The sequence below is a fragment of the Candoia aspera genome, chromosome 3 (genome assembly GCF_035149785.1).
Source record: "Candoia aspera isolate rCanAsp1 chromosome 3, rCanAsp1.hap2, whole genome shotgun sequence".
In the NCBI taxonomy this organism is placed as follows: domain Eukaryota; kingdom Metazoa; phylum Chordata; class Lepidosauria; order Squamata; family Boidae; genus Candoia; species Candoia aspera.
The window spans coordinates 104,192,700-104,219,825 of record NC_086155.1 but is presented as its reverse complement, the minus strand read 5'-3'; the positions used below and the strand labels follow the sequence as shown (position 1 = coordinate 104,219,825).

The 27,126-nt window shown below is 36.3% G+C and overlaps 1 protein-coding gene across 2 annotated transcripts in view; it reads left to right on the top strand.

The window, feature by feature from the left end:
* Positions 1-27,126, top strand: part of CEP350 (centrosomal protein 350) — a 100,050-nt gene that overhangs the window by 58,051 nt on the left and 14,873 nt on the right. For both annotated transcript variants that reach the window (XM_063298461.1, XM_063298460.1), the window contains exons 24-34: positions 2,252-2,436; positions 3,327-3,414; positions 7,884-8,027; positions 8,230-8,381; positions 16,207-16,406; positions 17,587-17,798; positions 20,716-20,860; positions 21,500-21,660; positions 21,931-22,067; positions 23,563-23,645; positions 24,657-26,674. In XM_063298461.1, coding sequence (XP_063154531.1) covers positions 2,252-2,436; positions 3,327-3,414; positions 7,884-8,027; positions 8,230-8,381; positions 16,207-16,406; positions 17,587-17,798; positions 20,716-20,860; positions 21,500-21,660; positions 21,931-22,067; positions 23,563-23,645; positions 24,657-26,674 — 3,525 coding nt within the window. The remainder of the gene's footprint in view (positions 1-2,251; positions 2,437-3,326; positions 3,415-7,883; positions 8,028-8,229; positions 8,382-16,206; positions 16,407-17,586; positions 17,799-20,715; positions 20,861-21,499; positions 21,661-21,930; positions 22,068-23,562; positions 23,646-24,656; positions 26,675-27,126) is intronic.

Genomic DNA, 27,126 nt, shown 5'->3' with positions numbered 1-27,126 from the left:
TCATATTATCATCCTGATTCAAAAATGCTTGTTCAGAAATAAATCCAATTGATGGTGTGGAGATTTTGTCAATGCATATGTGGATTTTATTAATACCTATCAGTATGAGAGAACAGTAACCCTAACTATACCTTCTTAATCTCTTGTACAAAGGGACGGCTCTTCCACATACTTAGGTTTGCTGTGTTTTTTAACCTGGCAGCATCCATGTTCCTTGTAACAACTGCACCATAGAAATTCAGTAGTTAAAAAATTTCTCCACTGTGGAAACAGGAAAGTAGAATCACCTTTAAGAGCATTTTTGTGTGCCCTCTTTATTACCCAAGAAGTAATTGGATAGTTTTCATGGATGACCCTGAGTAAACAACAACAAAAAATACACCACAAACTAGGACTTCAGTAGAGCAGCCACAAATGCCTTGGAAAAAGTATTCAGATGTTGTGATGTCTCTATACCTACAGACAGAATAGTGCAGGCAGTGGTTTTCCCTTGATGCTTTATGGCAGCAAAAGTTGGACTTTGAAGAAGCCAGATAGCAAGAGTATTGATACTTTTGAACTTTGGTTGTTGGAGAAGACTCCTGAAAATACCATGGACAGCCAAGAAAACAAACAAATAGATAATTGAAGAAATAAAGCTAGAGTTCTCACTAGAGGGACAAATGATTAGGTTCACATTATCATACTTTGGACATATTATGCAAATACTTAACTCTCTAGAGAAGGCTCTAATGCTGGGAAAGGTGGAAGGAAAGAGAAGAAAAGACCAGCAGCAAGGTGGATGGACTTAGAGTGGTGATTGTGTATGCTGTTGGAAGACTTGAAGGACCAATTTAGGGACAGATCATCATGGAGAAGATCTATCTACGTGGTCACTAAAAGTCAACACTGACTTGATGGCAGATAATTAGAATGTTTATGTAATAATCAGGAAAGCTTATCTTGAGGAAGTCTTTTGCTTTTTATTCTTTCCAAGCCAACAAAATGTTGGAAACAGATTATGTTAAGCTCTGCATATCTGTTGGTCAGCAGGATAACCCTCTGAAAACAGAAATTTAGTGTAGTGGAAGAAGCTAGCAAAAGAAAGAGTGAGTAAAATTGTTTTGTCTTTTGATTCAATATTGTCCTGTGTCATCATTTTTAAACTGTTAGAATTGTATGTATATTAGTTTTAGAGGTTTCTATTGAACCATTCTTGTTTTAATTGTTTTAAATTTATTGTAAATTTTATGTATAATCCCTCTTGGAAGAACTCTCATCCTAAAAGGTAGAAAAATCAACAGAAATAAGTAAGTGCATAAGTATGACCCAGGTTGAATGGCAGTTGCTCACTGAAGGTGACAGCATTATCTGACATTCTTTGGACTAATCTTGCTGCTGGATGGCCACGTAAATATCTGTGAAGATTCATCATCATCATGTTGACTGCTAAAGATCAAAGTTTTGCACAAGAATTGTGGTTGCCTCCCTGTAAGTCTTTTCATAAAGACTTGAAGAATGAAAAGAATTATCTCCTCCAATGCAGCAGGAATAAATTCAATAAATAAATAATAAAATGCATAATTCATGAAGATTGCTTTAAAAATACAAGTATCTATGGGTGAGATGGATTTATAGAGATCTCTGGAAGCTTGATCTATGAGTGACTGCCAGGAGTAATAGCTTCATTAAAACTTTTGATTAAAGGCATCATTTTGCCAAATACCACTTGCTGAATTAAGTCTTTTAGTAAGAGACATTGTAAGACCATTTTATAAGGACAGCAGTACAGGAGGTCAGCTTCTGCTTGTGGCCTTCCTAGAAGCATGTTTTAGACATTATTGTAAATATGCAACACATATGACTTAATAGTGGAATTCTTCCCAGGTGCACTGGTTGGAGGCAGAATAATAGGTGTTGGAATACCTTTGTACCTAGAAAATCATGTTTCCCATTCCTCTCCCACTTCAGCTGCAACTTCTGTCAGTTCTTTTATTGTCAGTTATTCTGTTGCTGCTTGTCTCAAGTTGTTGATTTTCATACTCACATACTGCTGTATTAATTGAACACACCAAGTTAAACCTTATACATAAAATGTTCATGTATCTTCACCGTAGAAAAAAGTACTTCTGTGTAACAACTCTGATTATCCAAACAATGGAAATCTAGTAATGATTAATGTAAAAGCACATCAACAGTTTGGAAATGTTTTGCCCTGGTAAAGAGATTATGAGTTCTGTGAAAGCTACTTTTTATTTTATTTTTTCACCAGGAGCTAAACCTACCATTTTCAGGAGGACAAGACAGTTTTTCTAAATTTACAATGGAAATGGTACGGCAGTACATGAGAGAAGAAGAAATGCGAGCAGCTCACCAGTCTTCGCTGCTCCGGCTACGTGAAAAAGCACTTAAAGAGAAGGTTAAGGCTGAACTAGCTTGGCTAGAGCACCAGAAAAGGTAAGGAAACCTGGAAACACCATGGTATATAATATAACCATGAGTTTTACCATCCTAGGGATTTCAGACTTTTTTCATTTATGTCAAACTCTTATTGCACATGTTTCATGAATGCCATGAAAGAGATAGCAAGCAAAGGGGAGTTCCTTGCAATTTTAACATGATCATGATGTTTTTAATTTAATTTAATTTTGTTTTGTTTGAACCCCCACTCCTACCCTCCATCTTTGTATTCATGACTTTATACATTACATCATTCTGAGGTTATTTTCTCAAATGAAATCTTCTTTTTAAAAAAGACTATTCAAATACAGTTTTGCTTCTTTGATTACTTATACTTTTCATATAATATTTTTTTTCTTCCTAGTGTTTTTCCTGCATGTGCAGGGTCCACTTTTTTCAGATCAACCAAATGTTGATCTGTTGCTTGCAACAGGAATTGACCGACCAGCTTGTAGCCCGTGCCTGATGTCATGGGTTGAGAGAGAGTGACTGGCCCTAAGTCACCCAGCCGGCTTTCATGCCTAAGGCGGGACTAGAACTCAGTCTCCTGGTTTCTAGCCCGGAGCCTTAACCACTAGACTAAACTGGTTCTCCCCTTTTCATTTTATGTATGTATGTATGTATGTAGGTATGTATATGTGTGTGTGTGTGTGTGTGTGAGAGAGAGAGAGAGAGAGAGACCCACTTCACATCTAAGGTTTTTAAACAAATGTTGAATAGCTTCCAAATTTCCTTACTCATTTGATCACATTGAGATAAAAGCTAAAGATGGCTGTGTTTTATCAATAGTGTAAAAACAAATGAAAACCAAGAAGCAACAAAAATGAGGGCAAGTAATTCAGTGCAGAAGAGGAAGAAATTTAATTTTTCTGCTACTGATTTTTTAGACATTTGCGAGACAAAGGGGAAGATGATAAAATGCCGCCTATCCGAAAAAAGCAACGTGGCCTGCTTCTTAAACTTCAGCAGGAGAAGGTAAACACTACTTTTAAGTCTGATTGCTTTGAACTGCCTCATAGGTAAGAGTACCTGGCCAATCTTGGCTATTCTCAGAAGCTAAACAGGACTGGCCATTGTTAGTACTTGGATGGGGGAACCTCCCAAGAATTCCAGGGATGTAGACTAGATTGGGTAGTAAAAAACAAACCTACCCACCATCCTGGAAGGAGGCACTGTCAAACCACTTCTGGTTTTATTTTCTATCAAGAAAATAAAATGGATGCTTTCACCAGGAGCTGAGCTTAATTTGATTGAGTTTTTACTTTACTTTGAGATAGTTCTGACACAGTTAATTCTGAAACAGGTTGTTAATTGGGGATACAAATATTCTGCAAGTCATAATATTTAAGTCATAATTTGTACAATTAACAGTAGAAATAACTGATTTATTAAGATTTTACAATAGATTTATGGGGAGGTTGCTTTATGTGGCAAACTCAATTTTTCTTTGCTTTACATAATTCATTTCTATTTCTATTTCTCTCAACTGTTAACATAGATAATTGTCATTGTAGAAGCTCAATTTGTTGAGAGATACTCCTCTGGAAATTTCTTTAATTCTTTTTTCTCTTTATTTCATCCAAAATAGCTTGTGTTTTCTCTTGACTCTTTTTAAGTTCACTATTATGTTGTATAAAATAAAATCAGTGTCTTTACTTAAATTATTCTCAAAAAAAATTCTTTTTACAATCCTCCACTATTACTTCTTTCTGTAGCAACATTTTGTTTAGTCTCCATCTAAAAGAATTACATTTTCTTTTATAAACCAAATCCACAGGATTATGATCCAAAAAAGTCTTTGGTAATATTTCTACTTTAGAAACCTTAGTAGCCAAGTTCCTTGAAATCCAAATCATGTCTATTCTTGGAAAGGATCTATGTCTTTCAGAAAAGTAGGTATACTCTCTTGAATTGCTATTTTTCTGTCTCCATATATCAACCAGCCCTAAACTGTCTATCAAGTCAAAGAAAACTTTTGATAATTTGCCATGAATGATTTTAATATTTTTTCTCAGAAGTTCTGTCAGTTGTAGGGAGATTGTTCCATTCCAATCCCCCAATTTTCATAAGAGAAACCTATTAATTTCTCCATAAGTCATTTATAAAATAATACTTTGTCCTCATTTGGGGCATAAATACCCATTATCAAAGTCTTAGTCCCACGCAAATTAACTTCCACCCTAACAAACCTTCCATGTTAATTAGTCAATACAAGTTCTGGTTTTAGTTGGTGATTTATTTGTTTATTTGTCTATCAAATATACAAAACAATTCCACTTCTTTTTTTGTTCCTGCTGAAATAAATTTTTCACCCAAATTTTTATAAATCAAATATTTTATGTTCTTTTTTCTAGTATTTTATTTTTTTATTTATATTTCAAATTTTGTCACCACCCATCTCCCTCAAAAGGTGTTTCTTATAGGCATTTATTTATTTTTCTATCCCGCCTTTATTACTTTTATAAATAACTCAAGGTGGCGAGCATACCTAATACTCCTTCCTCCTCCTATTTTCCCCGCAACCACAACCCTGGAGGTGAGTTGGGCTGTTAAGCAGTTGTAATCCATAATCAAGCCAAAAATTTAGAAAAATCAATACCTGTAGCGCCTAGTTCAGTATCATCCCTTTCAGGTTCCTTTTGCACCTGTTGTGATTTTTGTGCAGTCTCCTCTGACACCTCCATTTGAATCTCTTCCAATTCCTCTTTGATTTTTTCTAGAAATTCCCTTGCCTTCTGGCCAGAATTCAGTTGAAACCTCTGCTGTTTAAAAGTAAAAATCACACCTTCCAATTTCACCCATCGAAATGGGATCTTTTTCTTCTTTAATCTCTCAGTCAAAAAACAATACACAAAATTCTAATAGGAATTTCTTTAAGAACAATTACATCTGTATTACCAATCTTCAGTCTTGTATTAAAATGCTGCTGCAAATCTTGATCCCTTGTCCTCTTCCTGACAAAGTGCACCAAAACATCCCTTGGAACATTTCTTATTCTCACAAATCTTGTATTTATTATATATCAATTTCTGCCTCTCTATCCTCCTCATCCCAATCCAAAAAATTTGCTAAGAGTTTTATGTTGGATTATACTAAATTATCTGTTGACAGACTCTTGCATTTTGTTTAGAGTTATCCACATACATGGAAATTATTGCTGTGAGGCTGGTTTTGGCATACCAGATCTTGTAATAACTTGCATTAATATAATATATATTTATTCAAACAAGTATAAGTTTCATTAGACTGCAGTAATATATTAATAATTTAAATTAACATTTATGTAAATTAATGAATATATAACATATTTTCTCTTAGATTTATAATATAGGATAGTATCCAGTACTGGTCATCTAAGTGTCTAAATAGACATTTATTGTAAATACAGTATGTTGTGAGAAAATATTAATTTTGACCAGTAAAGTGACAATTTTAATTCAGCCCTTCAGGAAATATTATTCTAATAATGAATAATGAAGACTATGCACTGTGGCAAGTCCAGATTAACAATTGTAAATTATCATCATCATCATAATCATCATCATCATCACTATTCCCACTTATTTTATACATATATATTTGGTCAACTCAAGGCGGCAAACATACCTAATCATCCTGCCTCCTACTTTCCCCCACAGCAACAACCCTGTGAGGTGGGTTGGGCGGAAAGAGAGCAGCTGGCCCAAAGTCACCCATCTGGCTTTTATGCCTAAGATAGGTCTAGAACTCAGAGTCTCGTGCTTTCTAAGCCAGCACCTTAAGAGAACAAAATTCACCTTCACAGAATGTACCTTTGATATCTCCTTGTTCTTTCTATGAACTTCTTAAACTCTATGCAAGTATTGTTTGTGGAATTTCAGATGGAATACAGGTAGCCCTCACTTAACGATCATTCATTCAGCAACTGTTTGAAGTTACGAATGAATGGTAGTTACGACTGGTCCTCGAAGTTACGGTCATTGCAGCACCCTACAGTCAAACAATCAAAATTTGGGCACTTGGCAGGCTGCCCACATTTATGACCGCAGCATGTGCTTCAACTCTCCTCACCCTCCTACCTCCCCTCCATCTCTGCCCTTTTGGTCACCCTGTGCTCCACCGCCTACCCCTGCTGCCCCCAGCTGACCTCTGCAATCTTCTTCCCATTGCTGATGAGGCACACCCGGCTGAGGCAGTTGCTGACACTTCATGAGGCTTCTGTGTGGCCTTCCTGAGGCCTTGTGAGGACCTCCAAAGGGCCAGCAGCTGCCTTGGTCAGGTACGCTTCATCAGCAGCAGAAGGAAGAAGACAGCGAAGGTCAGCTGAGGCGGTAGGGAGCAGCAGGGATAGGTGGTGGTGGTGGTGGAGTGCAGGGCAGCCAGAAGGGCAGAGATGGAGGTAGGCAGGTGGGGGGAGTTGAAGCAGAGTTGAGCATGGCAGGGCAGGAGAAGCATGAGGTCCTTGCCTTATGACAGTGCAGTCTTGACTGCATCTGGGACTACTGGAACTGCCATCGCTAAGTGGTGCAGTCACATGATGTTTCACCTAACATCTGCTTTGCTTAGGAACCAAAATTCTGGTCCCAATCAGGGTCGTTAAGTGAGGACTATCTGTAAAGCTGTTGTGGCTAAAAGAAAAGTCATTTGTTCAAGAATCTTAGTGCAGAGGGTAGGGTGGATCACAAAGCAGGGCAAATTATTTTATAGAAAGCAAACTGGAAATGCTCAAATACAGGGAAAACACATGTATACTATTTCCTACCCCCACATTAATCCTAACTGCTACAGGGATGTGAAAGAAAATTCTTAATTAAAATAACTTTTTTTAAAAAGTCATAGACCAGGAACACTGCTCTTGGCAAGGGAGATTTCCTGAAGTAAACTAATACCAATGAGCACTACTTTGAGGCATCCAGGCTTCAGTAAATGTTGTACCTGCTCGCTAGCTTTGAATGTGAAGTGACAAAACATGAAGGAAATTGAAGAGCAATGAGTAAAGGAAATTGAAAGCTGAAGATTCTGCATCTTAATTATAATTTTAGTTTTAAGAAATTGAATTATAACTTTAGATTGCTATAACTTGCCCAGGAAAGCTATTTTAAAAAGCAGCATATGTCTTTTAAAAATAACAAAAAATCACTAACTTCAGAAAAAAGAATAGAGAGGGAGAAACCAAAATCATGGTAAGTTCTAACCAGTGTGTAAGAGAACATTTAAATTTTAGCAAGGAAATTAGATCCAGCAGTGAAAGGAAAATTAATAAAATGACAGTATAGAAGTAGAAGAAGGAAAAAGCAGAGAGATGTTTGGGGATCAGGGGTAAACTTCTGATAAAAGCAACAAGCAGGAAATTGTAAGCTGTGGCAGAGCAAAGAATAAAATGAAAAACTAAGGGTGTTTAAGAGGTAAGCTAATGAGGAAATAACAGCTCCTTTTGTTTTGTTTTATCCTGTTTACCCATAAAGGCAGAAATTAAGCGCCTTCAGGAAGCTAACAAGGCAGCTCGGAAGGAGAGGCAACTGATCCTTAAACAGCAGGAAGAAATTGAGCGGATACGCCAAACCACTATGAAATTACAGGAAAAACTCAAGTCTGCAGGAGAGAATAAGGTGATGAGTTATACTACAACGACTCCTTGTTCCCTGTCTTGATAACTGTCAGCCCTTTTATCAGTATAACAAGTAACTCTTCTGCAGAAATACAGAAGAAAATTGTCATTGCCTCATTTGAGCATATGACAGATCTAAGACCTAGCATGGCATTCATTTCACTTCTTTATTAACTGACTTCTATTTGTTTTGTTCATTTTAGGAACACCGCAGTGAAGATGATAAAAAACAAACACATTCCTCAAGCCCTCTGCCAACTGATGCAGAGGGCTATAGCCCTTCCTCCATTTCCAGCTCTGAGACAAGTAGCATCATGCAGAAATTAAAGAAAATGCGGAGACGAATGGATGAGAAGTAATTAGTATTTTGTTTTATTGCTAATAGAAATGGCTTCCAACAGCTGTTGTGGAATTTCAGTGTAGTTAGTCTGGATGGTGGCTTGGTAACTTGAATATATTAATTAATATGAACATACAGCACTGCCTTTCCATCATGAATAGGCGTAAAAAGCTAAGGTTCCTGATACCTGAAATAATATTGAACTGGTAATGCTGTGGAATGAACCTGGGGCCTTCTGCAAGCAAAGCGTATGTACTACCATTGATTCTATGTATATGCTCCCTCTTGTAATTGGTGCAGCAGCTGCAGACCAGAGTTTTACATACACAGGCATATTACTTTAATGCAGAATGCTTGCTATGTGGTGTAATGTTTGTCTGTATACAGCTTATAAAAACGTTGCCTTTCTTTTTGAATTATCTTCAAACAAAATATATTCTTATGCCTGAAAATTCAACTTGATCAGAAGAAAAATGGATTCATAGTATAGTATGTTGGAATTCGAAGCTGTGTATTGAGCTGAATTTTTGAAAGTTTGTGAAAAAAAAGTTTGGTTTTTGTAATACTAGACACCTCTCTACTGTGAAAAATGTGCAACTAATATTTCCTTCACAACAAAAGGAAGACATGGTAGTAGTTGTGGCAGATAGCCACTAAATGCATTAGTGACAAATTGAGGCATAAAAAAGTTTGTTTTTATTTGTTGCATGGTATTTTAGTACTAATGTAGGTCATTGGTGTATATTCAATCAGCAGAATTGGAATTTTGATAATTATCACAGCCTTTAAAAAGATATTCTGAAAATATGAAAATTCTATGGATTTGGGAATATATTAAGAGGTTGGAACTTCTAGCCACAAACAGTTTTTTAAGGATTCTGGTCTATGATAGAAGAGAAATAATATGGTGGTAAAAAGCAATTTCTTTCTCTGGTTTCCAAGATTATGGAGCAACAGCAGTTACTCTCTGCTTTGTTAAAAGAAATGTTTTGTCAGCGTTTCAATTTAGTGAAGCTTTCGAACATGTATTTAGAGTGAGGATAGAAATCTTAGCAAGTTAAAAATGCTAAATAATGCAGAAATGTGTAGATATTTTGCTAGTTTGGGAAAAATATTTTAAAAACTAGCACAACTTTTTTACAATATTAAATGGTGAGGATGAACTGGACAGTGATGCCTTAACATTTCTCCAATTAGATTTTGGCTAATAGGGATTGTGAGAAGTACCACAATTGATCTTTGGATAAAGAAGACAAAAAGGTTATTTAATGGTTTGAATGTGAATAGGAGCATGCTCTGTCAAAGAATTAACCTCTTTTGATATTAGTTATGACTTGATTTTACCTTCGTCAATTCTTAACTTTCTTTATTAGTAATGGCTTCTACTTTCTAAAAGCTTTCTCAGCTATTTGTTCCTTAATTTTAACTATTTTTCTGGTTAGGCCTTTCATAATAGATATGCTGTGTGCTGCAAAGCAATGTTTGAAAATGGAAGTTGTGACATCCAAATAATCAACTGCTACTACAAAATGGCGGCCTATGAACTCCTGAGTTTACATCAGTATTTGAGCCATTTTTAAACTAAGCAATCTTACAAGCTGACACTGTACTTTTTGGGAGGTTTGGATTTTGTTCACTTAGCTTAGAGTTGTTGAGCATCAGTATGAATACAACTGTATGTAACTTGAAACCTTGGAGTAAATTATTAAAATAACAAGCTTTTAAAAATGGAGTATTAAATGAATAATTGGAATTGCCCCTAAATGTAGTTCTTTATACAACTGGAGACTCATCTTTAACATTGTACCAAAAATAAGATAAAATTATCAGTGTGAGAAATGGGGAGCAACTGACAAGGAATGAAGAATTTTAAGTAATGCATGGTTAAGTTCTTTTGCCTTTGAAAACTTCTACTTGTTGATGGGTGATACTGTTTGACACTTGAGATTCATTTAAAACTCTGCTAGACCTTTTCCTGCTCTTGCTTTTCTGTCTGTTTCTTGCTATTGGCTTAAAACTATTCCTCCTTATTTTGTAGACACTGCTCTCCTGTTCACTACTTCTTCTCTGTCTTTACGTCTCACCACTGGGCTTCTCTCAGTGTCTGTTTTCCCAACCTCCATCCCAAATTCCAGCTGTATATCTACAACCAATTGGTCAGGTAACTTTCTACCTTTTTCAGTGGTAGATTCTTTGATTGAGCATGCTCTGTTCAATTTTAAATGGTTAGGAGTTCTTTTAGAACTCTTTCTCCCCCTGTGTAGAGTTTGAAATCAGGCATTTCTGCATAGGTAGTTGCCAATCTCTAACCAATCAACTATCACGAACAAAACAGTTTTGGAAAATTGAACTTTAGACAAAGGCTTTGGAATTTAATTTTGCCTTTTAGTACCATATTTGCTAGAAAATCTGTTTTGAATGCTTTAACTATGTACAGAACAAAATTATTCAACTGCATCTTTTATCTATGATTCTATGATTGGAGGTTGGACTAGAAGACCTCCAAAGTCCCTTCCAACCCTACAATTCTATGATCTTTTTTAAATTGATTAAAAATACAATTTGGCCCTTTATGAGGCCATAATGGTAGAAATTCTTCTTTCCCAAGTAACAATTCAAATCCATATAAGTGAGCTCAAGTCAGAATTCAGATTTTTTTTTTCCTGTTTCCAGTAATTGCACCTTCCCTGAAATAACTTGGAGTGTTTTCATGAGCAAGCATAGACTGGAATAAGGGAGAGAATGGAGAGATAGTTGTTAGCTAATACAGACATGCAGAAGAAAAGGCCAGAATTACATAGATTCTAATCCTATTTTCTTAGTTCTTGATAGCTAACTGGCCATTGCTTTGGCAGTTTTTGAGGCTTCATAACTTACATATTTCTCTGGCGTTCAGGCTTTCTATTTTTGATGAACGTGGGGAATCTGAGGAATTTATTAGATGAGGCACTGGTTTCATTTCTCTTTAAAAACCAGTGGTAAACAGTACAAACTGCTGGAATGTTTTAAGCATTTTTCTACAAGGATTTGCAGAAATAGTTATTGTATTTGTAATGGAGATATATATTGTAGTGGCTAACCAGCATTAAAAGATTGAGATTTTTCTTTGTACTTGGAAAGAAGAGGAAGAAAGATTCTGAGAAATAGTTGTGCAGTTTAGGACACTTGATAGTAAATAAATGTAAAGAGACAAGACTGGGATCACCTCTGATTTGGGAGAGATAGCAACTAACAGCAGCAACAACTGCCCAATAACAAAATTGAAGACTATATTTAGTAAGGTGCTTTAGATCTGGGATCCCAAATGTGCCAAAGAGGGGTGTTCATATGCTAATAGATACCCTTTTGCTGCCTGCCCCAATTCTAATCACACTTACTGCAGTAAAAAAATTATTACAAAGAAAAGTATATGACATGTACATCAGTTTTGTTTTTTTTTGCAAGAATATTTCTGGTCCCACAGTAGACCCCATAAATTTGGTCAGTGACCTCAGTCTAATGCTTTATTTGTAGATAAGTTCTCACAGAATGAAACAGTGAGAGTACAAAAATTTAAAATATAGTTCAGTTAAAAAGCAGTCTAAAAGACTAATGTAGTCCAGGGTTAGTTGCTGCTTTGCAAATGCTGGAATTAGTGCATTTTCCATTGACATTTATACTTTCGCTTGGAGATAATTCCATTATCACAGCACTGCCACTGTGCCCTACTCCTGTCCACCTCACTGCAGCCCCCACAAATTGATGGCACCATAAGCAGCCCCTGCCCTCCCCAGTTGCATGGGTTTTGTAATGAGGCAAATGATGTTTTCATTTAGGGTTAATCTCTTGGGTGCCACATAGGAGCAGGGCCCAGTCATATGGGATTTGTCCTGATCTAGAAAATGGAGATATGAAGAAGCTTCCGGTTTTGACTAGGAAGGAGGGAGCCTGTAACTAAACCAGATGATGAACTGTGAACTATCTGTTAATAACTATACTATTGCATCAAGAAGGTATTCCTCAATATTCTTAGTAGGTAGAAAAAGGAGTTTCAAGTAGGCAAGAAAAGGGTGCTTGTATTCACCTTTCTACATATAACTAGATGAAATCTTTATTATCAGACAAAATTGAAAAGGAATTGTATCTCTTAAAAAAAAAAACTTTGAAAAATACTGATAAGTAATTGTGTAGAAGTTCCTCACTTTGATCCCTCTCCTATTTCTAATGTGAAGATATCCAAAACATGAAATTTCTTGCCCAGCATACATGGAAAACTAGTAGGATGTTTGCGTGTGAAGATTATCACATGCAAACATACTTGTCTTACACTATCTGTGTACTTGAAGCTTTAGAGTTGGAAATACTGGCTTCCAGTTGAAAAGTTTAGTTATCTGACCACTGAAGCTTCCAAATCTAGCCAGCAAAATAGCAGAATTGTACACATACACTTTGTAGTATAATTTGACACCAAAATTGTATCCTCAATTGTGTCATGCTGTTGTCTTTCACTGGTTGTAAGTTATGTGAGTTTTTAAAAAGTATTGGAGATGGGGTTGATTTCAGTTTGTGCTGCGGTTGATTAAATATTTCAGTATTTATTAGCCTCAAACCTATCCCTTGAACTATGTGAGCTCCTGATTGAAAGCTCAGACTCTGCAGAAGCTTTAGCTACATATAATGCTCTGGTATCCAATCTCAGAAATCACCTTCAACTTATCAACATCCCATGAGCAAACTTTCCTGTCTTAGGCAGAAACCCTGGTTTGATCAGGGCTGCATGCAAGCTATGGTAGAATTAGGGTGTGAATAGTGTTTTACTACACATTGCCAGAAAGTTTAGTTTGGTATACTAAATAAGGTAGCAGATAGTTACACTAACAGTGAGCTCACCTTTTGGGGGGCACAGGGGCCTAGAACAATTGACTATGTCTTAACCTCATATAACATTTTATACTGGTAGTTTCATTTAAAGTTGGACGCTTTTACTTTATAAGGGTCTTAACCCCCACCTGACTTCCTTGGACAGTTCTTCCGAGGTTAGGGATAATGACATAGAGTTAGTCAATCTTAGGATTAGATGATCCAGAAAGACTGCTAGAAAATCTCAGTATTCATTAGCTTACTGCACTTAATTATCTTTTTGCAATCTCTGTTTGTTCCATTTATCAGAGACCATTGCATAAGATAATGTGACTTGTCTCTATGAGGCAGGGTTTTTTTTAAAGAATTTTATTAAATTTCAGAAAAAGATAAAAGATATAGAGAAACCAAAAAAACCCTACAAAAAAAAGAACTAAAGTGTAAAAACGCAAGAGAAAATTTTAAAATAGATTACAAAAAGAAGTGACTTCTGACTTTAAACATCAAGGATATACAGCAATTTTCCATAATCAATCCCTTACTCTAAATTAAACCAAAATCATATTACTTCTACAAGTCAACCCCTTAGCACATCATAAAAATCACTAAATACCATAGCTCCCTCCCTTTATATTAAAAGAAAAGTATAAATCACCAAATCAACTCCCCCCCCCAACATAACAATTACTTAATTATTCCCTTTCTACTACTATTCTATACATTCCTGTCTACTATAAGGATCAAAAATAAAGCATGTAAATTTTCTGCCATTGCAATTAATAATACAAGAAACATGAATTAATATTAATATTAATATTTTTTAAAAAACCTTAATCATAATCCCAATCATTAACTATAAGTAAAGTCATCAAAAGCCAAAAGACCATCCAAATAAATATTTTTGGTCCCTTAACCCACTTCAAAATAGCCCAAGACATTTACATATCCCCATAATAAACACAGCTATTTTCTTAAAGAAATCAGGCAGCCCAACTGCTCCCCTCACCAACACAGACTTCTCTTCAAAAAACCTCCCATACATAATAACCCCTTCTTTTCCATAAGGGTCCATCAGAAAGTCAAATTCACTCATGTCTTGCAGCTCAATTTCTCCCTTTAAGTTCTTTAGTTCAGCATTGTCAGTTTCATCCAGGATTTCAACAGAAGCCCAATCTCATTCTTAGGAGAGACATTTCCATTGCTGTTAGATTCTTCAGTTCCATCCACAACATCCCCAACCAGATGGCACATTTTAGACCATATATTTTTCACAGTGCTCTGAATGTCTTGCATAATAACTTGGCAGGAATCAGAAAAAATCTGCTTTAATATCTCGGTGAAAGTCAGAGAAAGCCTGGTTAAGATCCTCCATGTCTGAGGCAGTAAGTTATGGTGCCCCCTAGATACTTAACCAGGAGAAGTGAAAGGTAATGGAAAATTTCTGAACTGAGTTAAGATAACAGACAGTTCCCCAGAGAAAGTAGCGGCGGGAAAGTAAAAGTTCAGAACAGCAGATTCAACGTGTAGGAAAAATACAAAAATCTTCAAAATTAGCACAAAAATAATAACAGGGAGACGATAACATACTCTCAACCCTCCTTAGTATTGGATGGAAAGCAAAATCCAAAGCTTTAAAAAAAAAATTTTTTTTTTAAATCACAAAAATAATGATAAGCACCAAGAGAGATAATTTCTCCTTAATATAGAAAGCCTCTCTTAGGGTAGAAATACTTAAAAAAAATAAATTGGGCGCTTTAGAAATGGGGTGGCTGGACTTAATGTCCCTTTAAGGCTGCAGCGCAGCTTGGAAATGGTGATATCCCAGCCTCCTGGCGAAGTCTTACCCATCAATCGCAGATGCTGTCTACGATCTCCTGGCTGCAACTCACCGTCCAGAGGACAAATGGGTCAATTCTGAGCATTTTCCTTGGTCTGGAAAATGTTCCTGGGCTTCAGGAGGAACCAGCCTGAGCCCAAAAAAACTGCCACAATGCCAGTTCTGCCCGCAGAGTTCTTGGGCACAGCTGTTCAGTCCACCATGTTCCCACCAGAAGTCCCCTATGAGGCAGGTTTTAAGGTACTACAGTATTTCAAATTAATTAAAGTACCAAAGGGAGGTACTTTTGGAGTTTTCTCACTTGACTCTTAAAATATTCATTTATTATAAATGTGTTATATTCGTTTGTAATACATTAACTTACTCTGTGTTGCCAATAGGGTTTGATTACTTTTATATTATCATTACTTGCATTTTTAATGCCTTGTTCATAATTAACAACTTTAGAATAATTATTTTGTTGCTTAAGTCTCTTATAACATGGATCAGTAGAAAGCATTACATTGTTGTAGATGGATGAAAATCAATTCAGTCAGCTTTTCGGAAGGTTTCGCTATGATGGGTATAATGGAGGGGGTACCTAGGAAGAGAGCCTGATGTACAGTTTCTTATTTACAGTTCTTGATGAGAAAGATGTCCTGATTTTTACAGTCATTTGAAAAGCATCCAGCCTTGATGAATAACTCTCCATTGCTAGATGATAACCCCTGAGCCTTTCTTTCTAAACTGACCTAGAACTGGTTTGCAGAATTCTGGTATTCTTAATGCTGCTTGCTAATGGACTTGATAAAATATCAGTCTGGATAGAACAAGAACCTTTTTTTGGGGTGGGGGGGTGGAGGAGGGACAGTTTAAGAATTCTATTAATAGTTATAGCTTTCCCTCCCATATGTGCGTGCATACGTGTGTGTGTGTGTATAATTACTTCAGAGGTTTGTATGTTTGTGTTAAAAAAAAAACAACAGAAAAGATTATGCAGAATTGTCTGGAAAGGAAAGCGTTAACCTCAATCACATCCAGGCTAATGAACCTTATACTCTTTTTCACAGCAATATTATATTTACAGCAATACGAGTAAAATACATTTACTGAATAATATAATGAAAGTTCAAATATCAATACTTCAGGACATTAGTGAACAGTTTCCTGCTGTTTCTCTGCCAGGTTCTTGACCAAGCGAGAGCAAAAACTGATGCAGCGGCGTCAGCATGCCGAGGAACTGCTGCAGTGGAAGCGACGTTTAGATGCAGAAGAAGCAGAGATACGTCAGATAGAAAAACAAGCATTGGCTGCTTGGGAAAAAGAGCTGCATAAAACAAAAACAAATAAAAAAGGAGCAGGAGATCAGAAATCTGATCAAAAAGGTAGAAACTATGACATTTACCTTGTTACCTCTAAATCGGGTTGGCAAACTTTTTCTATAAAGGGCCAGATTCCCTCACCCACCTCTGCCTCTGCAGGCACAGCTGGCAAGTCTGCAGGCCAAGAAGCATGGCAGCCATTGGATGGCAGCGGTCCCATGATAGGCTGCTGCTGTTGCCCAGGACACCATACCCTGAGTCCCACCCCTCACCCCAGGAGTTCAGCTGAGGCTTGGGCCTAGCAATTGGCCGCCCACTCACCTGCCCATCTATTCTTAGCTCGTGGGCCATACAAAAAGAAGCGGCAGGCCAGATTTGGCCCACAGGCCATAGTTTGTTAATCCCTGCTCTAAATCTTCCTATTAGAAATGTGCTGATTATCTGCATCAAACAATTCTACTTAAAATCAGAGATCAACCTGCAGTGTAAAAAAACAAATTTATACAGGATCAGTGATAATAAAAATAATAGGTAAAAATAAATAATAGAGGAATGTATTTTCTAAAATATTCAATAAATATTTTCATATGCGGTCATGTGAAAAATAAGTATACCCAATGTAAAGGGTTTTTTTATTTTTAATATCTTCTCCACTTTTACATGATCTTCTGGACAGAGGAATGATTGATGTCCAGTTGTTTGGAGATCTTTTTAAATTCCTTCCCAGACTCACAGGCATCTATAACCTTCTTTCTCAAGGCCTCAGAGAGCTCTTTTCATCTAGGCATGGTGATACTGCAAACTTCAGCAACAAAGAGCAAATCATACTAAATGTCCAAGGTATAAATAAGACAGGTTCCTCCCAGATCCTTTCTAACGGTGTTCTAATCATTTGCACCTGGCTCTAATTTTAGATATTTGAGGTAGTGATAAATGTCTTGGTATACTTACTTTTTCTACATGTGAAATTTGCTTTTGTGTTTATTTAACTTATACAATGGACTATAAAATGTAAATGGTGCTTGTTATTTGTTATATTATATCCCCTTTAATCTATCAATATTGTTGAAATGAAGATCAGATATCTATATGTTGAAATATATTGAAAAAGCCAAAAAATTTGATGGGTTATACTTACTTTTTCACATGACTATAAGTATGTATCAAAATATTTTTTTAATCCCTGTCAGTGAAGTACTGGGAGTGCTTGAGGGACTGATCCTTCTTCACTTTCTTCTCTCAGAGACAGCCAGCGAAGAAGACTCTTCAGTGCCACCTTGTTCTCGTCTAAATAGCGAAAGCTCTGTCCCAGAAGAATTGAGCAATCTAGTCGTTGAGTCCCTTCCATCAAAGGTTTCTGAGGATCAAGGGCAGCGTGGAATCCTAGATCACACAGTAACTGAAGAAATAGTTTATACACAAGAACTAGAACCTGTTGCTTCCCCTGGAAAACATGTAAGTGGACTTCATTGTCCATTTGCCATTCTTTAATATTAAACAGTCTTAATTTGGATATTGCATTACATTACGTAGTAAGTAAGCCAGACAAAATGTCTGAACGTTCACTTTCTTAAGAAAGAAAAAAAAAGGCATTCACATCTTAATGCCTGCTACATCTAGAACACATAGTATAAAAGTACTTTATAAAGTGTTCAGTGTGTATTTACTGTAACGTAACATACTAATCCTGTTAAAAACGAAATCCTGTTAAAAGGTGAAAAAATGCACTCACAATTAACACTCTTTCTAGTTTACTTCCCAGCTTCAGTGAATTAATTAATTAATTAATTAATTTTATCCTGCCTTTATTGTTTTTATAAATAACTCAAGGCAGTGAACATACCTAATACTCCTTCCTTCTCCTGTTTTCCCCACAACAACAACCCTGTGAGGTGAGTTGGGCTGAGAGAGAGTGACTGGCCCAAGGTCACCCAGTTGACTTTCATGCTGATGATGGCTAAACTATAGTCCTCTCTATTCACTGGGTGTTGCTACCAAATGTGAGGTCACCTAAATTGGAAAGGTGGTCTAATCTCAGAATATCATGGTGATGTAGCCTGTATTATCAAGACTGGCTAGATGAAGGAGATGAGATGGTTTCTCATGCAGCACTGAGCTTGATTAAAAGGGTGAAAAGATGGTGACTTTTGTCAATAATAGAAGTAGGCAACATATTGTGGATGGGATCACACTAAACTATTTTTTAGCCTGATGAAGTGACATAATAACATCTCTGAATGGCTAGACTTTTAGTGCTTTTTTACATTTGGGGGAAGAGTTTTTTCCCCTTTTTTCTTTTTAGTAAAATAGGCTTAACACATCTATTCGAAGCATAATACGATTTTACTGCTTTTTGCTCTTTTAAAAAAAATAAGCGAAAGATTGTCTCCATAGTTTGACTCCAGAATTCAGGAGCACAGCCGAGGTACTCTGAGTACTGTTAGGAAAGAGGGACTGGAGGCCAACTTTTTAATGAGACCTTGAGACAAATTGAGATTCTGTTGCTTTACCAGCCATGACAATCTTCCTAAGTAGGTGGAAGTAGTCTTGAATGTGAAATTGAAGATCCCAAAGATAATAATCTTCAGCAACTTTACTATCCAAAACCTTATTCAAGGAGTACACAAATTTCATTAGCTTCAAGGGCCACGTTACTCTCTAAATGACATTTTAGGACTCCATTAGAAAAATGGGTAGGGACAGGGCCCAAGTTGGAAGTGGGGGTCAGGTGTTTAACAGGTAAAATTCAATGCCTAAAGAATCCACAAGGCTTACGGTACCTCTTTTGCTCCTTAATCCCCTATGCAGAAATAAAACTCCAAACCTTTTGGTGTACTACATTCTCTTTAGTGTAATCTTCTTTTCTTTATTTTCCCCCATTTTCTTGGCTTTTCAAGTCCTTTAGCTATTCACTACTTTCCCTCTATTCTTTTCATATCACCTTATATTTACCCCCTTCATTTTGTTTATTTCTTTGTATTTGTATTACTGAAGATTATTAGAAAAGGGCTGGAGCTCTGATTTTGGAACAGTTCCAAGGGAGAAATTCTTTCCACTTAAACACTGCAAGCATATGATTAGAATGTGGAAATGTTATCTGATATATATTACCTACTTCAGATCCCAGCCATAGAAAAGATTCTCCAGGAATGATTCTTGTCATTCTTCACAACCCTAAAAAAAGAACACAGACATATGTTCAGTCTTAGACTTAATATGAGTAAACTGATATCTAAAAAAGGCAGAAATCCAGAAATTCTCTTAAACTCCTTTTGCACCTGCCAAAGGAAAAGGGAGATTTTGTCATCTGTAGATCTCAGAGGCCCACCTTCATGCTGTCAATGTGCCTTAGCACACCAGACTTCTAGATAACACAGGAAAGTCTCTGCTCTGTCATGGTGACTCAAGGAAGGCATAACCTTGGCATACTTCTCCAGTGGCTTCCCTATACTGGAAGGCATCTGCCCACTTAGTTAAAGGAGTGAATTCCTTGGTGGCCTTATAGGAAATGACTCTCCTGGAAGAATAGGGCAGGTACTTGATTTCCCATCAATACATTCATCTGTCATTTTTTTTCCTTTGCTGTTCAATCATATCTGATTCTCAGGGACTGCCTGGGCTTCTCCCTGAAGTTTTCTTGGCAAGGTTTCAGAAATGGTTTGCCATTGCCTCCTTCCTAGGGCTGAGAGAGAGTGACTTGCCCAGTCACCCAGCTGGCTTTTGTGCCTAAGGTGGGACTAGAACTCACAGTCCCCTGGTTTCTAGCCTGTTGCCTTAACCACTAGACCAAACTGGCTTTCTTCATCTGTCATTACCGAAATAATGTATTCTTCTTGGCTGAGGAACTTGCTCAGAATGCAAGTTCTCCAGAAGATACTTCATTGGGCCACTTGATCACCATGAATATGCAACTGTTGTGTGGAAACAGATCTTCTTCACTTAACATTAACACCCAATTTCTTGAGTAACAAGCCCAGCTACGTTTTTCCCATCAATCAGGGGCAATCAATGGGTGAACAACCCAGTAGGAAATATAGGGGCTTAATTTCTCCTATGGGTTTCATTGGGAAACCAGATAGTAATACTTCAGTTGGAGGCAGCCTTCCAGCAGTATATGGTTGACATAGGCAAGCCTCTGCTTGAAATCCTTGACTGGTATCTGAGGTGGCATCTGAGGGGAAGGCCTTGCCATTTTCTGCCCAGTGGCAAAACCTCCCTAACCAGTTGGCCGCCCTCACTTGAGAGAGACAAAAATTCGCCATAAGTGAAGAATTTCTACTTCCATCCTTGTGATTAATGTGGGGTATGATGTGTATGTGCGTGTGTGTGTGTAAAATTAAATCCTTATTCACTCTCTTTCATCTTGGTATAGTCTCCTTGCAAAAGTAGTGCATCTCTATCAAAGCAAGAGTCTAGCAAAGAAACACAGAGGTCTGGAGGAAAGCAACTGTCATCTACAAAATCCCAGGATATCTCCTATAGTTGGTCTGATGAGTCTTTATCCATGACTCAGTCAGGTAAGTGCTAGGGCTTCAGGTTCCTATATTGCAAACAATCAGTTAATGCTAACTTTTGGATGTGAATCCTATTGCTTGTACTTGTACGCATGTCTGTATGTGTACGTGTGCACATGACTTAAATTTAGAAGTGTCCACCCGACAAGACCAATGTCATTTTTTTTTTCTCCTCTTCTGGAGCCAGGGCTAATTAACTCTCATGATCACCAATTCGGCTAAAAATAGAATATTTAGATATAAAGATGCAAAATCTCAACAGATATGAAGTCTCAAAATTTCATTGGAATTAGTAACGCTTGAATGCCATGAAGATTACAGCATTAAATATATTGTCATATTTCTATCAATTTGGGATTTTGCAAATGAAAAAGCCAAGACCCCTCGTCAGAATGATTACAAAGAAAGGAGAGGAGTGGGTAAAAAGAACTATTGTTTTTATCACGTTAGTTCTCATGTTATTTAAATTTAAAAGTTCTGTTTTAGTTCTCTTCTTAATAAAGAAGATATAAGGCTGCATAACTTTTATTATAATTATGGTTGAGATTGGAGTCTTAACAGTGATTGGGTAAAATGGGTTTATGTAGCTGTTCTAGCATGCAAATATGCTTTTTTCTAAATAATATAATTTACCCTCTTTAGAAACTACATCTGATCAAAGTGACATTGAAAGCCGAATCTGGGCTCTGAAAGATGAATTACGGAAAAGAAAGTCTGTTGTTTATCAGCTGAAAAAAGAACAGAAGAAGAGGCACAAAGAGAGACTTAAAGCTCAAGAGGCAAGTTTGATCAAACAGTTAGAGGTAAGAATTAATTTGAAAGGAATGTTAAATAGAAACTGTGTATCTGTTACATATTAATATTCCCATGTTTTCTTTTGGCTCATGTAGATTTTCTCTGAATATCTTTTTTTTTTCTTTTAGATTTTGACATTGATACACACACACACACACAGACACTTCTACAATTCCAAATGGCAGTACTCAGTAGGACTAGTAAATCAAAACAAACTTAATAAAGAATAAGATAATTTTCAGGTCTTGCTAACCATAACTTATTTTTTACATCATCAGACTTATGATGAATTCATCAAGAAAACAGAAGAAGAATTGAACCGGGACTTGGAGGCAACACCCACAGCTAAACCTCAAATCAAAACTCTATCCTCAGCTACTGAGAAACCAAAGATCAAGCCACCACCACTTCATAGGTAAAATAACTGCTTAAAGTTAATATTACATGGTGGCCTTTCCAAATGTACACCTTTAGCAGTCTAGAAAGAGTATCTCCTTCAAAGGGAGAAAATACCTTATATGCATGCATATTTAATGGTCTGAGACCCTGATCAAAAGAAATACTTCAATGAATTCATGTTAAAAAGAGTCTGGCCAAGTAATTTTTTGGTATATACTTGTATAAAGTAAAATATGTTCCAGAGGAAAGAGAGTATTTATAAATTAATACTAATATTAATTAAATTATAATAAATAATACTTATACGTTAATAAATACCATTATAAAGAAAGTGTTATCAAAATGAATACATTAACACTGCATAAAAATGAACAAAATCATGCAGTAAACAGTACTCAAAATCATAAAGTCATGACCAAAAAAGCGTGCTAAAAAGAAAAATCTTGGCTCTTCTTTGTGGAGGTAAAAGATGAAACAAGCATGACATGCACTTGTGTTAGACACTGGGGTGCGACTACATATAAGGCAATATCTGTGTGATGATGTTACTATTTGCCCGTCACCATTTTGGCATCATTGCAGTTTACTGCAGATGCTGTTGCTAATTTATTTAAGAGATTAATGCCAGTTATTACTACCAAAACTGGACCTTGAATGGGAATCTGGGAAGTATAGATTATGCAGAGATCACTTCTTTGCCCATCAATTCTTGATGGGTTGCATGGGTACATAACTTGAATAGGTTGGATATGTCTTTCCTTTTCAAACCCCTGAGTGATACATGCCAGGTCAGTATGATTTCTTAGGACCACATCCTCAGTGACAGATATTTTGCTATTCACTGTCCAGCAGTCAGCTGTAGCACTTGAAATCAATCAGTTTTCTGATATGGCAACCAATCTCAGATTGTGAAAGAACTATAAACAAAATTCTGTAAACTCTGGTCCCCGATGTCATACCTTCCTCTGAAGTGGTAGATATCTATAACCTCACTCCCTAGAAACTAAATAAAATACAAAAGCTAACAAATGGAAAAATTTCACTATCTCCTGACATACTTTGCAAAGAGGCACAGTGTCTGAAGTTTCATCAACAAATCTTAATATAATCTTCTGTGTAAATCTAGATGTCGTCTTCTATCCATTTGAAACAAAAGATTAAAAGTAAATTGAAATTATTATTTTGTCCAGACAGCTGTTGGGAAGTAATAGGCATGCAAGTGACAGAATATCTAAAACTTAGAAACCTTGTGGGCCATTGAACAGACCTGTGTGTTCTAGAACAGTAGGATTAGAATCTGATTTCAAATCCTAATTTAGCTGTGGAGTTTGGGTGGATTGCAATATTCGAATCTCTGGATTAAATAATGTATTTTTTTTTTTTAAAGGCATCTACTATGCTTTCTTTTTGTTTTGTTTGTTTTATTTTGTTAGTTCTGGTATACAGTATTTTCAGTATGTTTAAAATATCTGTAAGTACATGTGTGAGTGTTTACTGAAAACCTTTTTTAGGTCTGAAACATCCAAGAGTTGGAAATCACTCACTGATTCTGAACGTTCTAGAGGATCTTTGGAATCCATTGCAGAACACATTGGTATGTAACTTGGAAAGTATTTGTTAAAAATATTGAAATTATACAAGTCATTTACATATACCTAATGTGGTTAAAATAGTTTCAACTAAAAGTAGTATTTTTAAAAATTATAATTGAAAAATAAGAAAGTAAATTTAATAGTTTTTACTTTTTTGGAATTAACTTTTTTTTTTCAAATATGAGAACTCTGTTCCTATAGAATTGCAATAAGTAAGAATCTGTTGAATTGTTTCATATTCAATATAAATTCTAAAAATACATTTTATTTTCTGTAAGGTATTATGCATATTTTCTAGCAATTTTTATGCCTTCCTTGGCCTAGTTTATGTGTAACTTATTCAAAAAAATTCTGGCATATTGGGTCAAGCAAGAATGCTAATGCTTGCTACCAATCACATTTGGTTCAGAGTGGCTAAATAAGCTTAAGTATCCCTGTTTATACTCTGTCTAGTTTGTTTTGCATTATGCCTGAGCTGAAATTGTTAGCAGTTTAGAAAGAAACAAGGTAGGGATTCAGATTCAGAATAACACTAAATAATTTACCCATATTCACTAATGTCTCTCTCTCTACTCACACCTCTTCATTCTAGAGTTCTTTTAATAAACATTTAAATTTAATAAAATATCAGACATGGAAGGAAAGATCAAACATCTCAGAATAATCATCTCCTTTATTGTACCAGAGGTTTAAAGGGAACATTTATATATTTTTATAACCCCTGGATATATTTCAGAGTCAATTTTAACTGCTGATGTATAGTAGGATTAAAGCATTTATGAAGTCTTATTGATTTATAAATTTGATTGGGGTATTGTGTTTAAGTGATACTTTAGCCACTTTATGTATAAATGATGGAATATGCATGCTAATTGATGGCACAGGTTAGCCTTCCCTAGTAAGGCTTTCACTTTTTAGTATAACACTAGGATTTTTAGCTTCTTTAGTAATGTTAAATAATAATGCAAAATTGTTTTAAGTATTTCTGTTTGATTTTTTTTTATTTTCTTAAGATGCTGTGTCTCATTCTGAAAAATCCATATCTGCAAACACCAAGAAATTCACTGAAGCAGAGATTCAGGCAGAGCAGCAGTCTCCAACACCATCCACAGTCCTTAAAACTCCAGGAAAATCTACAGCAAAATCTGATGCTTTGGACAATTTACTCTCATCAGCTGTTCTCAGAGACTTAGGAGGCATAAGCAAAATATCTCCCATATCACTGAACAAGTCTGAAGATGCTGTGAGTTATGATTCTCCTCTATCCACTAACAGATCTATGGTACAAAAGACAGCAGAATCCATAAAATCAAAAGAATTAGAGGCTGAAATAGCTTCCAAAGCTTCTGAAATATCTGATGCCTCAGGTTTTGACTTAAACCAAAAAACTTCACCTTCAGCTTCTTTAAAGACAGATGTCCCTCCAGAGACTGAACTGTTGGAAAAGAATCAATTTGTCTTGGAATGCATAAGCGTGCAGGAAATCAAGGAGATGCCAGCTGAAAGGTTCAAGGATGATGAAAGTATTATATCAGTTAAATCCTCTGATAGAATGAGCAAGGATATACTGAAAGATGGTTCCCTGGTTTCAGAACGTATTTCCATTTGCAAAGAGCCATCATATTCTAATGATTTTGAAGAGTCGTCCTTAAGAAAAGATGTATCAAAAAATGAGATAGTTCTTACTGAATATTACAAAGATATTTTTGATGCATCTACATTATCTTTCAGACAAGATACAAGATCACAGGGAGAGAAGTCTTTGTATACAAGAGCTTCTAGGAGTAGATCTCCAAGTTTTGGAAGTGATGATGAAATAAGCGAATGTCTCAGTGAGAAATCTTTGTCTGTGGCTGGTAGCATTCATTCAGAAAGATTGTTAGAACTCAAATCACCAACAGAATTTGTGAAAAATAAAGAGTGTGGTGATGTGGAGAAAGAACCAGCATGTGATGATTCATCAGCTTGGGCTTCCAGTTTCAAGGCATCATCAGAAAAACAAGAAGAAAATATTTTGCTAGGTTTCAGCATTGGTGACAGAGTTCTTGTGAGTAATGTCCAGCCTGGAACATTGAGGTTTAAGGGTCTGGCAAATTTTGCCAAAGGGTTTTGGGCTGGTGTAGAGCTGGACAAGCCTGAAGGAAACAATGATGGCTCTTACAATGGTATACAATATTTTGCTTGTAAAGAAAAACATGGTATTTTTGCTCCTCCGCAAAAAATATCTCTTATTTCAGAAAGTTTTGGCAATGACATGGATTCAAGTGAAAATTCTTTCTTTACACATAAACTAGAAAATCAACACAAAACAGATCAGAAAAGCCCAGACAGGCATGAAGAAGAAATGAATAAAGAAAGAAATTCAAATGAGAAATCTCCAAGAGAATCGTCTGCCTTAGAGGGCTCAACTGGAGCTGGAGATTGTGTAAAACTCACCCAACAAAAGGGCTGTGTGGCAGCAGTTATTAGTACCATTGAAGAATTTGATCAAGAAACCAGCATTTTTGACTCTCCCAAATCCTCTATAAATGATAACGGTATGTTACCTACTGCTGTTTCTAATATCCACAAAGAAGATTCTGCTATTGTGGTAGAAGGGATTTTGGACAGCAGCTTTCCTGAGAAATGGAAGCAGCAGCCTGTTTGGCAGGAGCAAACAGAAAAGTCAAATAGTCTTTCTCCCAGTAATTTGGAGAAGTCTGCAACGCCACTTCTGGACTTGTTGACAAAAGAAAGAAGCCAACTGGAAGCACAACTTAAAATCCCATCCCAAGAGAAGGAAGATCTACTAGATCGACAGGAAAGGGTTGGCTTGTTGGCTGACAGTCTCCTGCAGGGTTTTGTGAAAGACACAGTCAGTCAATTTCAGCAAATCAAGAAGGCAAGAAATGAGAAGATCCATTTTAGCAATCAAGAACTCAGTGCTGTCCAAGAAAAGAAGTTGTCAGCTAATGATCAGCAGAGGTTTTTAGTTGTGTCTGAATTGGATGATGGAGAAGAAGTGTCTTCCCCAGATATGTGTCCCAGGCCTGTAAGTATAGTTCCTAATTAAGATGAGTAAGACTGGAATAATGCTTCAGCTATGAAGTTTAACAATCTGGGTCTTATCAATAAGCAGGGTCTTAATGGATCACTATTTTTAACAAATGTTTGTGTTTCATTTTTTTGTTTTTATTACATTTGTACAGTGACACAGTCAAATCAGACTCCCAGTAGTTCACAACAGATCAAGAACATAACAACAGTGTAACTAAAGTCACAGCAGTACTACAGCATGGTATTAAAGTAAAATTAAGCTGAACAATTCATCACAAAACAGCAGTGTCTCAGAGACAGTAACAGTAACCAAAACATTCAATAGCATCATCTCACTCTCTGCAAGCTCTCCAAAAACCCTCTATTTTCAAAAATGTTTGGAAAGCTTATAATTTGGAAGCAAGTCTGGCATTGAGATAGAGGCTATTCCAAAGCACAGGTCCACCC